This window comes from Scyliorhinus torazame, chromosome 10 (genome assembly GCF_047496885.1).
Source record: "Scyliorhinus torazame isolate Kashiwa2021f chromosome 10, sScyTor2.1, whole genome shotgun sequence".
Lineage (NCBI taxonomy): Eukaryota > Metazoa > Chordata > Chondrichthyes > Carcharhiniformes > Scyliorhinidae > Scyliorhinus > Scyliorhinus torazame.
Window position 1 is genome coordinate 101,073,239 of NC_092716.1, and position 14,837 is coordinate 101,088,075.

General features: G+C 44.8%; 1 protein-coding gene across 1 annotated transcript in view; it reads left to right on the forward strand.

Moving 5' to 3' along the window:
- The window catches only part of LOC140430804 (cyclic nucleotide-gated channel beta-1-like), a 332,757-nt gene that overhangs the window by 116,659 nt on the left and 201,261 nt on the right, over positions 1–14,837 (forward strand). The window contains exons 19-20 of the mRNA XM_072518510.1: positions 4,384–4,425; positions 9,113–9,166. Coding sequence (XP_072374611.1) covers positions 4,384–4,425; positions 9,113–9,166 — 96 coding nt within the window. The remainder of the gene's footprint in view (positions 1–4,383; positions 4,426–9,112; positions 9,167–14,837) is intronic.

The window sequence follows — 14,837 nt, forward strand, 5'->3', positions numbered from 1 at the left end:
AGGACCACGACGCCAACCTCCAAAAATTCCTCCAGACCGCTAAAGCCTTGAACCTCACGTACAACGAGGACAAGTGCGTTTTTAGCACCAACCGGCTAGCCATCCTGGGCTACGTAGTGCGCAATGGGATAATAGGCCCCGATCCCGAACGTATGCGCGCCCTCATGGAATTTCCCCTCCCGCACTGCTCAAAAGCCCTGAAACGCTGCCTGGGGTTCTTTTCATACTACGCCCAGTACGCAGACAAGGCCCGCCCTCTAATACAGACCACGACCTTCCCCCTGTCGACAGAGGCTTGCCAGGCCTTCAGCCGCATCAAAGCGGATATCGCAAAGGCCACGATGCGCGCCATCGACGAGTCCCTCCCCTTCCAGGTCGAGAGCGACGCCTCCGACGTAGCTCTAGCGGCCACCCTTAACCAAGCGGGCAGACCCGTGGCCTTTTTCTCCCGAACCCTCCACGCTTCAGAAATCCGCCACTCCTCAGTGGAAAAGGAAGCCCAAGCCATAGTGGAAGCTGTGCGACATTGGAGGCATTACCTGGCCGGCAGGAGATTCACTCTCCTCACCGACCAACGGTCGGTAGCCTTCATGTTCGATAATGCACTGCGGGGCAAAATCAAAAACGACAAGATCTTAAGGTGGAGGATCGAGCTCTCCACCTTCAACTACGAGATCTTGTATCATCCCGGAAAGCTGAACGAGCCGTCCGATGCCCTATCCCGCGGCACATGTGCCAACGCACAAATTAACCACCTCCAAACCCTCCACGAGGACCTCTGCCACCCGGGGGTCACTCGGTTTTTCCACTTTATCAAGTCCCGCAACCTCCCATACTCTTTAGAGGAGGTCCGTACAGTCACAAGGAACTGCCACATCTGCGCAGAATGCAAACCGCATTTTTTCAGGCCGGATGGTGCGCACCTGATTAAGGCTTCCCGCCCCTTTGAACGCCTTAGTCTGGATTTCAAAGGGCCCCTCCCCTCCACCGACCGCAACACATACTTCCTTAATGTGGTGGACGAGTACTCTCGCTTCCCATTCGCCATCCCCTGCTCTGACATGACCGCGGCCACAGTCATTAAAGCCCTGAACTCCATCTTCACACTGTTCGGTTGCCCCGCATACGTCCACAGCGACAGGGGGTCCTCTTTCATGAGTGACGAGCTGCGCCAGTTCCTGCTCAGCAAGGGCATAGCCTCAAGCAGGACGACCAGCTACAACCCCCGGGGGAACGGGCAAGTAGAGAGGGAGAACGGCACGGTCTGGAAGACCGTCCTACTGGCCCTACGGTCCAGGGACCTCCCAGTTTCACGGTGGCAGGAGGTCCTCCCGGACGCTCTCCACTCCATCCGGTCGCTATTGTGTACGAGCACTAATCAAATGCCTCATGAGCGTCTCCTTGTCTTCCCTAGGAAGTCCTCCTCTGGAACGTCGCTGCCGACCTGGCTGGCGGCCCCAGGACCCATCTTGCTCCGAAAGCATGTGCGGGCACACAAGGCGGACCCGTTGGTCGAAAGGGTTCACCTCCTCCACGCGAACCCGCAGTACGCTTACGTGGAGTACCCCGACGGCCGACAGGACACGGTCTCCCTGTGAGATCTGGCGCCCGCCGGCAACACACACCCCCCCCCGACACCATTCACCCAACCCCCCCCCCCTTCCTGCCACCGCCGCACCCCGCGACCGCCCCCTTCCCAGGAGGATCGGTCCCCCTCCCCCCAGGCCCGACCAAGAATAAAGCCCAAGCTGAAACCGTAAGGCTCCCGGAGACGACAACACCGGAACAAACACCACCGCCACCACCGGGGCCGAGGCGATCGACACGGATGACCAGACCGCCCGACCGACTCGTGGCGTCGATCTAAATCAAAATATGGACTTTTCATAAGAACATTTTGCTTTTTCTCCCGATACCTTCTGTAAATAGTTGAAACAGGACAAAATTGTACATACTGTATTGCCATATGAATGTTTTCCTCCCAGGACCAGCCCTGTAAACCCTTACCACCATGCGAAGCATCACCCCGCCGGGTTCATTTTTGACAAGGGGTGAATGTGGTAGTATGTATTAGGGGTCATGTGGGACTGGAAGCCCTAATGTCATTGGCTGACAGATCCCAGGTCCTGGTTGGCCGTTGACCTCTAGCTCCGCCCTGAAGGCGGAGTATAAGAAGCCGGAGTCCTCCCCCGCAGGCCAGTCTACTACCGAGCTGCGGGGGAACAGACACGCTTAATAAAGCCTCATTGACTTCACTCTATTCGTCTCTCGTAGTCTTTGTGCGCTACAACCTGCAAAGAATTCAGTCTGAGCTCTGTGTGTACCAATCAGTCTGTGCTCTGTGTGTACCAATCAGTCTGTGCTCTGTGTGTACCAATCAGTCTGAGCTCTGTGTGTACCAATCAGTCTGTGCTCTGTGTGTACCAATCAGTCTGAGCCCTGTGTGTACCATCAGTCTGAGCCCTGTGTGTACCAATCAGTCTGTGCTCTGTGTGTACCAATCAGTCTGAGCTCTGTGTGTACCAATCAGTCTGTGCTCTGTGTGTACCAATCAGTCTGTGCTCTGTGTGTACCAATCAGTCTGAGCTCTGTGTGTACCAATCAGTCCGAGCTCTGTGGGTACCAATCAGTCTGTGCTCTGTGTGTACCAATCAGTCTGAGCCCTGTGTGTACCAATCAGTCTGAGCTCTGTGTGTGTCAATCAGTCTGAGCTCTGTGTGTACCAATCAGTCTGTGCTCTGTGTGTACCAATCAGTCTGAGCCCTGTGTGTACCAATCAGTCTGAGCTCTGTGTGTACCAATCAGTCTGAGCTCTGTGTGTACCAATCAGTCTGAGCTCTGTGTGTACCAATCAGTCTGAGCCCTGTGTGTACCAATCAGTCTGAGCTCTGTGTGTACCAATCAGTCTGAGCTCTGTGTGTACCAATCAGTCTGTGCTCTGTGTGTACCATCAGTCTGAGCCCTGTGTGTACCAATCAGTCTGTGCTCTGTGTGTACCAATCAGTCTGAGCCCTGTGTGTACCAATCAGTCTGAGCTCTGTGTGTACCAATCAGTCTGAGCTCTGTGTGTACCAATCAGTCTGAGCTCTGTGTGTACCAATCAGTCTGAGCTCTGTGTGTACCAATCAGTCTGAGCTCTGTGTGTACCAATCAGTCTGAGCTCTGTGTGTACCAATCAGTCTGAGCCCTGTGTGTACCAATCAGTCTGTGCTCTGTGTGTACCAATCAGTCTGTGCTCTGTGTGTACCAATCAGTCTGAGCTCTGTGTGCACCAATCAGTCTGTGCTCTGTGTGTACCATCAGTCTGAGCCCTGTGTATACCAATCAGTCTGTGCTCTGTGTGTACCAATCAGTCTGAGCTCTGTGTGTACCAATCAGTCTGAGCCCTGTGTGTACCAATCAGTCTGTGCTCTGTGTGTACCAATCAGTCTGTGCTCTGTGTGTACCAATCAGTCTGAGCTCTGTGTGTACCAATCAGTCTGTGCTCTGTGTGTACCATCAGTCTGAGCCCTGTGTGTACCAATCAGTCTGTGCTCTGTGTGTACCAATCAGTCTGAGCTCTGTGTGTACCAATCAGTCTGAGCTCTGTGTGTACCAGTCAGTCTGTGCTCTGTGGGCACCAGTCAGTCTGAGCTCTGTTCGTACCAGTCAGTCTATTTTGATTAGGAGCTCTGTGTAAGTAGTGAACCTGTGCTTTTCATTTAACAGGCAGCCTTTCTCAGTGCTATGTGTGTGTTTGGTAATGAGTGCAGGCAGTCATATGTTCTCTGGGTGCCACTATGTATATGTCCGGTAGTGTGCTTGCACCCTCTGTGGGTCCCAAGCAATGAGTTTGTGTCAGAAATTTAGACTGTCCTGATGCCAGACAAGTTTGTGAGTAGGCAATTGCACTGTATCCACAAGTAGCAGATTGGTTGTGAAAAAGCTGATTTTGATTTGCAGGTAATTGTGTGTTAACGGCCATTGGAATTCCAATCCTATCTTGGCCTGGGATCAGGCGGTACCCTCTGTATAACTTGTCTTGAGATCAAGGCCGGTGTGCAAAAAGCACTGAACCAAAGCGTTCTGCTTGCCAAACCACAGAAGCTGCACATAACCAAAACTAGTTGTAACTTTTTCCCACCTCCCCCCACAAGACGCACCCGACATGACTCTGATTAACTCTCTGTATTTAAAATTTACATCATTTACACCAAGGATCCACCATTCAGGGAACCTTTGGTACCTGCAAAATAAGTGAGGACGGAGCTTTATCAGTTGATTAAGCTGTGTCCTTAAAATCCTTAAACCTTTCTTCTCCCAGCAATGTTTTTCAAAATAGCAGCAGAGAGGTTCTCCGACTATTGTGGTATTTCAGACTATTGTTACTTGTAATTTTTGCAGGCAGCTGTGGAGTATCACCGAGGAGCAGGACGTGGATGCGGAGTAAGTGCATTTGAAGTGGTGGCTGCACAGGGTGATGTGAAGTTTGGGAACGTTATCCGATACAAGGCCAGTTGCACCTGCACACAGTGACAAGAGACACACATTCAGCACCTCAAACCTGTTTTGTTATTCAATTAGATCTGGGCCTCAACCCTGAGTTCCATTTACCCGTTTTTGCTCCCTATTCTCGATACCCTTATTTCATTGGCCTGGCATTTACAGCCTTTTGCAGGATCTATCACACTTTGCAGAAAGACAAAGTCCTTCTGATTCAGCTCACTGCTGAAAACAGGCTGGGGCTGCAATGGCATATCAAAAAGCAACTTAGACCAAAATGAAGGCTTCAATCCCACCCAAGTGTAAAGTGAGACATTAAGGTAGAGTAATTGTCAATCTGAGTATGGGAATTGTGGTGATATGCCTGTACACAACTCTGTATATAGTTAGCAATGTGACCTCCAACCAGCTGGTGGCGATAGAGATCTGTCATGTGACTCAAGACACCTGCCAGTTGGTAGTAAGACGTACAAGAAGACAGTCGCACTTGGGGTAGCCCCAGGAGAATTCACTGAATTCATTTAGTAGCTATCATCTGTACTGTAGTTCATTGGTTATCTTTTCCAGGTGCTTCTTAATAAATCATCTTTATAGTTAAACAACTATATGTTCTGTGTACATCATTACAACGGTTACATCACAGAACACACTGTTATAGTGCTCTTATTGAACAAACTAATTGCTTCTTCACCAACACTTTTACCCAACACCACTGCCTTGTAGAAATAAGTCTGAGAATGACTGTGATATTAAAGGACAAAAACATTCCGCTACCCACTATTTTAACAGAGGGATTAACCCATTTATTTTAATGAAAGCTGTAAAAATCCAGCAGCTAATGTGGCGATTTCTATCCAGTTGTGTGAATATGTGAAGTGGGTGCAATCTTTCTAGACACATACAGATTGTTACCTTGTAGGTTTATTGTGTTGACGGGGGGTGAGGGGTGGGAGGGTGGGAGGTTGTATTTGTTAGTTCCTGCCACAATTCTGGCAGGAGCCCAGCAAAACCTCCCCCTCCACGAAAAAAGCCAAATAGAAACAGTGCACAACCTGCTTACAGCACATCTCCGAGTTGTCTTTGAGGAATTCCCTTAGTCTTCTGTTAGATTACCAATGAGAATCCGTGCGAATGCAGTGTTTTCGAGAATGTGTGCGTTTGTGTTTGCAGAGCTGAAATCATGCGCGTGTTTGAAATGCAGCTCACAGTTCTTGAGTTGCTGCTAATTTGCTGTGCACATATTTTCCAGCATGATATAAATCAAATAGAGTTATTGAGTATTATAGCACAGAAAGAGGACCTTCGGCCATTCCAAATAATCCACACGGTGCTTTGCACAAGCTAAAAAAGTGATAGCTTGTATCATGGGTAGCTTTCACGCTTCTATAGCTGAAGGTTCTCAGTTCAAATCGATTTCAGGACTTCACATAGTCAAAACTGACAGTAAAATGCTGCATTGTCAGCGATGCTGGGGGTAACATTAGCTTAACCTTCCGAGCAGAAACCTCATAGCATCATATTAGATACTTGGTTTGCAGGCTCGCACAATCCCCATGCTCTCCTTCAGATGATCTTTCAGACTTTCCAATAGCACTTTCTGAAAAATAGTAGCAGAGCTCTCCTGGTGACCTGGCCAATAATTATCCATCAACCACTGAAATCAGATTATCCGATCAGTTGCAGCATCTCAGTTTCGTTTTGTGGAACTTCACAGTGTATACATTAGTTGTCATATTTCCACATTACAACAAAAAAATAATTGGTTCTCCTCTGAGACATCCTAAGGGTAATAAGGAAGTTTAAATAACTGCAAGTCCTTTCTTTAAATGCATTAGTTAACACAGGTAGAAAGCATCCTATCGGGCTGCATCACAGCCTGGTATGGCAACTGCTCGGCCGAGGACCGCAAGAAATTTCAGAGAGTCATGAACATCGCCCAGTCCATCACACGAACCTGCCTCCCATCCATTGACTGCATCTACACCTCCCGCTGCCTGGGGAAAGCGGGCAGCATAGTCAAAGACCCCTCCCACCCGGCTTACTCACTCTTCCAACTTTTTCCATCGGGCAGGAGATACAGAAGTCTGAGAACACGCACGAACAGACTCAAAACAGCTTCTTCCCCACTGTCACCAGACTCCTAAATGACCTTCTTATGGACTGACCTCATTAACACTACACCCTGTATGCTTCATCCGCTGCCGGTGCTTACGTAGTTACATTGTCTACCTTGTGTTGCCCTATTATGTATTTTCTTTTATTCCCTATTCTTCCCATGTACTTAATGATCTGTTGAGCTGCTCGCAGAAAAATACTTTTCACTGTACCTCGGTACACGTGACAATGAACAAATCCAATCCATCCAATCCAAGGTGCCCATTTTTTGGTTTATTCAAATCTCCAGTCAGTATATGCCTCCAGATGTCTTATTTGAACTAATTTTAAATATTGTGATTACGAAGTTGCCCTCAAGCACTATATACCTCAGTGCTTTTCATCCCATTTAATATTTTCCGAGGTGCCATCCCTGTTGCTTGTGGATAAATATAGCAGACAATGTGGGACTGACTGTAAAGTGCAGTGTGGTTAAGAGCAGTAAATCTGATTTTGGTGGCGGTGTTTGAGGGAGGATTGGTGATAAAGGCAACTGCCGACTCTTGTTTAAGTAGTGTTGTGAGATCTTTTACATCAGATAGTCTGTGCTGTGGAGTTGGATGCGAGGTTCCAGGTTTGGGGGCAGAATACTTTAGGGATTTGTTTGTTGAAGGGAAGTTTGCAGACCTGAAGGAGCTGGAGGGAACATACCAGTTGCCGATGGGGAATGGGTTCAGGTATTGCAGGTTAGGGACTTCAGGAGGAAGGAGGTGCCGTTGTTTCTGGCACTGGCACCGCCAGGGCTCCAGGACAAACTCCTCTCCGAGGAGGAAATAGGAGAGGGGCAAGGTTTTGGATATCTATGGGGAGCTGTTGAAGAGAGAGAGTGCCCCGGTGGAGGAGGTTAGGCATAAATGGGAGGAGGAGCTGGGTGGGGCTCTGGAGGCTGGAGTATGGAGCGAGGCTTTGCGGAGGATTAATGCGCCCTCATCGTGTGCGAGGCTAAGTTTCATTCAGTTCAAAGTGGTAAACAGGTTCCACATGACGGTGTCCAGGATGAGTCAGTTCTTTCCAGGGGTGGATGATAGGTGTGGGTGAGGAGTCCGGCGAACCATGTCCACATGTTTCAGGCATCAGACCATAAGGCCATAAGACATAGGAACAGAATGTGGCCACTCGGCCCATCGAGTCTGCTCCGTCATTCAATCACGGCTGATATTTTTATCATCCCCGTTCTCCTGCCTTCTCCCCATAACCCCTGATCCCCTAATTGATCAAGAATCTATCTATCTATCATGTCCGAGGTTGGGGGGTTTTGGACAGGATTTGCAGATATAATGTTGAGGATTTTGGGGCTAATGTCGCACCAAGTCTGGAGGTGGCAATATTGAAGTGTTGGAGGATCTGGGAGTGCAGATGGGGGAAAGAGGCTGATGTGCGTGCCTTTGTCTCCCTGACAGTCCAGAGATGGATTTGGTTGTGCTGGTGGCACCCGGAGCCGCCGAGGGCAGGGGTATGTGTGAGCGATTTGGCAAAGTTCCTGCACTCACTATCAGAAGTGCAGAGGAGGGGTTCACCTCGAGATGGAAGCTGTTCATCGAATTCTATAAGGAGTATTGAGTCATCAGCAGGGGGGAGTTTCATTTTAAGTTTGGGCTGGGGGTGTCTGGGTTAAAAGTTCAAAAAGGGGTGCAGGCACTGGGGTGGCAGTGGGTAGAGTGGGGGCGGAGCTTTTTAGTGAGTGTATAAGGATGTTGTGGCTGTTTGCTGTTGTCGTATTTGGTTTTTATTTTTCTTCTTTGTTATGTATGTATTTGAAAATGCCTCCCATAAAATGTTTACAAGAAAAAAATTCTCAGAGAGCAAAAGATTCTCCTCATCCCTGTCCTATGCGGGCGTTCCTTAATTTCAAAACAGTGCCCCCTAATTCTAGACTCACCCTCAAGAGGAAACATCCTTCCAATATCCACCTTGTCAATACCGTTCAAGATTTTGTATACTTCAACCAAGTCACTCTTCTGAGCCAGAGTGAAAACAAGCCCAATATTTCCAATCTATCCTCACAAGACAACCCAGTCAATCCAGGTATCAATCTCGTAAACCTCTGTCTCGCCTCCATGTTTATATCCTTCCTTAAATAAGGAGACCAATACTATGCACAGTATTCGAGATGCAGTCTCTCCAATCCCTGTGTAACTAAAGCATAACATCCTTATTTTCATGTTCAATTCCTCTGAGAATTTATGCTTACTCAGTTTTCTATCAGCCAGCCAATCTTCAATCCAAACTGATATGTTATCCCCGACACCATTAGCTTTTAGCTTTTGCAATAATCTTTGACCTGGAACCTTGTCAAATTATTTCCGGAAACTCAGGGTCAGTATGGCTGTAGCCTCCCGTCTATCCATAGCACATGTTACTCCTTCAAAGAGAAGAATTCATCTGGAGGGGACCGTATTCCCACCGTGAAAAAAGGACAGGGCAAATTGGCAAACCATTATTTCCCCTGAGTGATGGGTCTCTCTTTTTCTGACAGACTAGAGAAGGTGTGTGAAGGAACTGAGAGCAGTGAGGATCGGCCCACTGAAGAGTAAGTCACTAACCTCCAAAGTAGTTGAACAAAGTTCATAACCAAGTTCACGGGTCATTTAGTTCCTTTGCAATAGAAAAGAAAGAAATTTAGGAAAGAGTACAGAGATGGAGAAACAAAACGTATCCAAGCACAGATCAGAATGTGTCCATGCATTGATACAGAATGTATGCATGTAGAAATACAGGATGATTCCATGTAGATATACAGGATGTTTCCATATAGATATACAGGATGTTTCCATGTAGATATACAGGGATGATTCCATGTCGATATACAGGATGTTTCCATGTAGATATACAGGATGTTTCCATGTAGATATGCAGGATGTTTCCATGTAGATATACAGGATGTTTCATTGTAGATATACAGGATGTTTCCATGTAGATATACAGGATGTTTCTGTGTAGATATTCAGGGATGTTTCCATGTAGATATACAGGGATGTTTCCATGTAGATATACAGGATGTTTCCATATAGATATACAGGATGTTTCCATGTAGATATTCAGGGATGTTTCCATGTAGATATACAGGATGTTTCTATGTAGATATTCAGGGATGTTTCCATGTAGATATACAGGATGTTTCTATGTAGATATTCAGGGATGTTTCTATGTAGATATACAGGATGTTTCCATGTAGATATGCAGGATGCTTCCATGTAGATATACAGGATGTTTCCATGTAGATATACAGGATGTTTCCATGTAGATATACAGGATGTTTCTGTGTAGATATTCAGGGATGTTTCCATGTAGATATACAGGATGTTTCCATGTAGATATTCAGGGATGTTTCCATGTAGATATACAGGATGTTTCTATGTAGATATACAGGATGTTTCTTTGTAGATATTCAGGGATGTTTCCATGTAGATATACAGGATGTTTCCATGTAGATATTCAGGGATGTTTCCATGTAGATATACAGGATGTTTCTATGTAGATATACAGGATGTTTCTTTGTAGATATTCAGGGATGTTTCCATGTAGATATACAGGATGTTTCCATGTAGATATTCAGGGATGTTTCCATGTAGATATACAGGATGTTTCTATGTAGATATACAGAATGTTTCCATATAGATATACAGGATGTTTCCATGTAGATATTCAGGGATGTTTCCATGTAGATATACAGGATGTTTCTATGTAGATATTCAGGGATGTTTCCATGTAGATATACAGGATGTTTCCATGTAGATATACAGAATGTTTCCATGTAGATATACAGAATGTATGCATCTAGATATACAGGATGTTTCCATGTAGATATACAGGATGTTTCTATGTAGATATACAGGATGTTTCCATATAGATATACAGGATGTTTCCATGTAGATATTCAGGGATGTTTCCATGTAGACATGCAGGATGTTTCCATGTAGATATACAGGATGTTTCCATGTAGATATTCAGGGATGTTTCCATGTAGACATGCAGGATGTTTCCATGTAGATATACAGGGATGTTTCCATGTAGATATACAGGATGTTTCCATGTAGATATGCAGGATGTTTCCATGTAGATATACAGGATGTTTCCATGTAGATATTCAGGGATGTTTCCATGTAGACATGCAGGATGTTTCCATGTAGATATACAGGGATGTTTCCATGTAGATATACAGGATGTTTCCATGTAGATATGCAGGATGTTTCCATGTAGATATACAGGATGTTTCCATGTAGATATACAGGGATGTATCCATGTAGATATACAGGATGTTTCCATGTAGATATACAGGATGTTTCCATGTAGATATACAGGATGTTTCTGTGTAGATATGCAGGGATGTTTCCATGTAGATATACAGGATGTTTCTGTGTAGATATGCAGGGATGTTTCCATGTAGATATACAGGATGTTTCCATGTAGATATGCAGGATGTTTCCATGTAGATATACAGGATGTTTCCATGTAGATATACAGGGATGTATCCATGTAGATATACAGGATGTTTCCATGTAGATATGCAGGGATGTTTCCATGTAGATATACAGGATGTTTCTGTGTAGATATGCAGGGATGTTTCCATGTAGATATACAGGATGTTTCCATGTAGATATGCAGGATGTTTCCATGTAGATATACAGGATGTTTCCATGTAGATATACAGGGATGTATCCATGTAGATATACAGGATGTTTCCATGTAGATATACAGGATGTTTCCATGTAGATATTCAGGGATGTTTCCATGTAGATATACAGGATGTTTCCATGTAGATATGCAGGATGTTTCCATGTAGATATACAGGATGTTTCCATGTAGATATACAGGGATGTATCCATGTAGATATACAGGATGTTTCCATGTAGATATGCAGGGATGTTTCCATGTAGATATACAGGATGTTTCCATGTAGATATGCAGGATGTTTCCATGTAGATATACAGGATGTTTCCATGTAGATATACAGGATGTTTCCATGTAGATATACAGGATGTTTCTGTGTAGATATGCAGGGATGTTTCCATGTAGATATACAGGATGTTTCCATGTAGATATGCAGGATGTTTCCATGTAGATATACAGGGATGTTTCCATGTAGATATACAGGATGTTTCCATGTAGATATTCAGGGATGTTTCCATGTAGATATACAGGATGTTTCCATGTAGATATACAGGATGTTTCTATGTAGATATTCAGGGATGTTTCCATGTAGATATACAGGATGTTTCCATGTAGATATTCAGGGATGTTTCCATGTAGATATTCAGGGATGTTTCCATGTAGATATACAGGATGTTTCCATGTAGATATGCAGGATGTTTCCATGTAGATATTCAGGGATGTTTCCATGTAGATATACAGGGATGTATCCATGTAGATATGCAGGATGTTTCCATGTAGATATACAGGGATGTTTCCATGTAGATATACAGGATGTTTCCATGTAGATATTCAGGGATGTTTCCATGTAGATATACAGGATGTTTCCATGTAGATATACAGGATGTTTCTATGTAGATATTCAGGGATGTTTCCATGTAGATATACAGGATGTTTCCATGTAGATATTCAGGGATGTTTCCATGTAGACATGCAGGATGTTTCCATGTAGATATACAGGGATGTTTCCATGTAGATATACAGGATGTTTCCATGTAGATATGCAGGATGTTTCCATGTAGATATACAGGATGTTTCCATGTAGATATACAGGGATGTATCCATGTAGATATACAGGATGTTTCCATGTAGATATGCAGGGATGTTTCCATGTAGATATACAGGATGTTTCCATGTAGATATGCAGGATGTTTCCATGTAGATATACAGGATGTTTCCATGTAGATATTCAGGGATGTTTCCATGTAGATATACAGGATGTTTCCATGTAGATATACAGGATGTTTCTATGTAGATATTCAGGGATGTTTCCATGTAGATATACAGGATGTTTCCATGTAGATATTCCGGGATGTTTCCATGTAGATATTCAGGGATGTTTCCATGTAGATATACAGGATGTTTCCATGTAGATATGCAGGATGTTTCCATGTAGATATTCAGGGATGTTTCCATGTAGATATACAGGGATGTATCCATGTAGATATGCAGGATGTTTCCATGTAGATATACAGGGATGTTTCCATGTAGATATACAGGATGTTTCCATGTAGATATTCAGGGATGTTTCCATGTAGATATACAGGATGTTTCCATGTAGATATACAGGATGTTTCTATGTAGATATTCAGGGATGTTTCCATGTAGATATACAGGATGTTTCCATGTAGATATTCAGGGATGTTTCCATGTAGATATTCAGGGATGTTTCCATGTAGATATACAGGATGTTTCCATGTAGATATGCAGGATGTTTCCATGTAGATATTCAGGGATGTTTCCATGTAGATATACAGGGATGTATCCATGTAGATATGCAGGATGTTTCCATGTAGATATACAGGGATGTTTCCATGTAGATATACAGGATGTTTCCATGTAGATATACAGGATGTTTCCATGTAGATATTCAGGGATGTTTCCATGTAGATATACAGGGATGTTTCCATGTAGATATACAGGATGTTTCCATGTAGATATTCAGGGATGTTTCCATGTAGATATACAGGGATGTTTCCATGTAGATATACAGGATGTTTCCATGTAGATATGCAGGATGTTTCCATGTAGATATACAGGATGTTTCCATGTAGATATACAGGATGTTTCCATGTAGATATACAGGGTGTTTCCATGTAGATGTACCGGATGTTTCCATGTAGATATACAGGGATGTTTCCATGTAGATATACAGGATGTTTCCATGTAGATATACAGGATGTTTCCATGTAGATATACAGGATGTTTCCATGTAGATATACAGGATGTTTCCATGTAGATATGCAGGATGTTTCTCTGTAGATATACAGGATGTTTCCATGTAGATATACAGGATGTTTCCATGTAGATATACAGGATGTTTCCATGTAGACATACAGGATGTTTCCATGTAGATATTCAGAATGTTTCCATGTAGATATACAGGATGTTTCCATGTAGATATACAGGATGTTTCTATGTAGATATGCAGGATGTTTCCATGTAGATATGCAGGATGTTTCCATGTAGTTTTACAAAATGTTTCATTGTATGGATACAGACGGCACCCATGTATAGATACTGAATAAATTCAGGGGGCGGTACAGTGGCACAGTAGTTAGCACTGCTGCCTCACATTGCCAGGGACCCGAGTTAAATCCAGCCTTGGGTGACTGTCTGTGTGGAGTTTGCACTTCCTCCCCCTGTCTGCGTTGATTTCCTCCGGGTGCTCCGGTTTCCTCCCACAGTCCAAAGATGTGCAGTTTAGGTGGATTGACCATGGTAAATAGTCCCTTAGTGACCAAAAGGTTAGGTAGGGTTTTTGGGTTACGGGGATAGGGTTGGGCCGTGGGCCAAACATTCGGTGCAGACTCAATGGGCCGAATTACCTCCTTCTGCGCCGTAGGGGTTCCATAATTCTATGTATAGATATTGAATGTATCCATTTGAGAAGTTAGACCTCAAAAGTAGTGATCGCAGGATTACTACCAGTGCCAGAGTAGAAATAGCAGAACATATCAGATGAATACGTGGTTGAAGCGATGGTTTCAGGGGAAGTGTTTAAGATTCCTGGGACATTGGGACCGTTCTGGAGGAGGTGGGACCTGTACAAACTGGAGTGCAGGAAATATGCAGCAGGGCAGAGGCAGCACAGTGGTTAGCACTGCTGCCTCACAGCACCAGGGACCCAGATTCAATTCTGGCCTTGGGTGACTGTCTGTCTGGAGTCTGCACTATCCCCCCGTGTCTGCATGGGTTTCCTCCGGGTGCTCCAGTTTCCTCCCTCAGTCCAAAGACATGCAGGTTAGATGGATTGGCCATGCTGAATTGCCCCTTAGTGTCCAAAGCTCTGTAAGTTAGGTAGTGTTACGGGGATAGGGTGGGTGTATGGGCCTAGGTAGAGTGATCTTTCAGAGGATCGGTGCAAACTCAATGGGTCAAATGGCCTCCTTCTGTCAGCACAGCAGCACAGCGGTTAACATTGTGACCTCACAGTGCCAGGGATCCGGGCATGAATCTGCCCTCAGGTATCTGTCTGTGTGGAGTTTGCATGTTCTCACCATGTCTGCGTGGGTTTCCTCTGGGTGCTCTGGTTTCCTTCCACAGTCCAA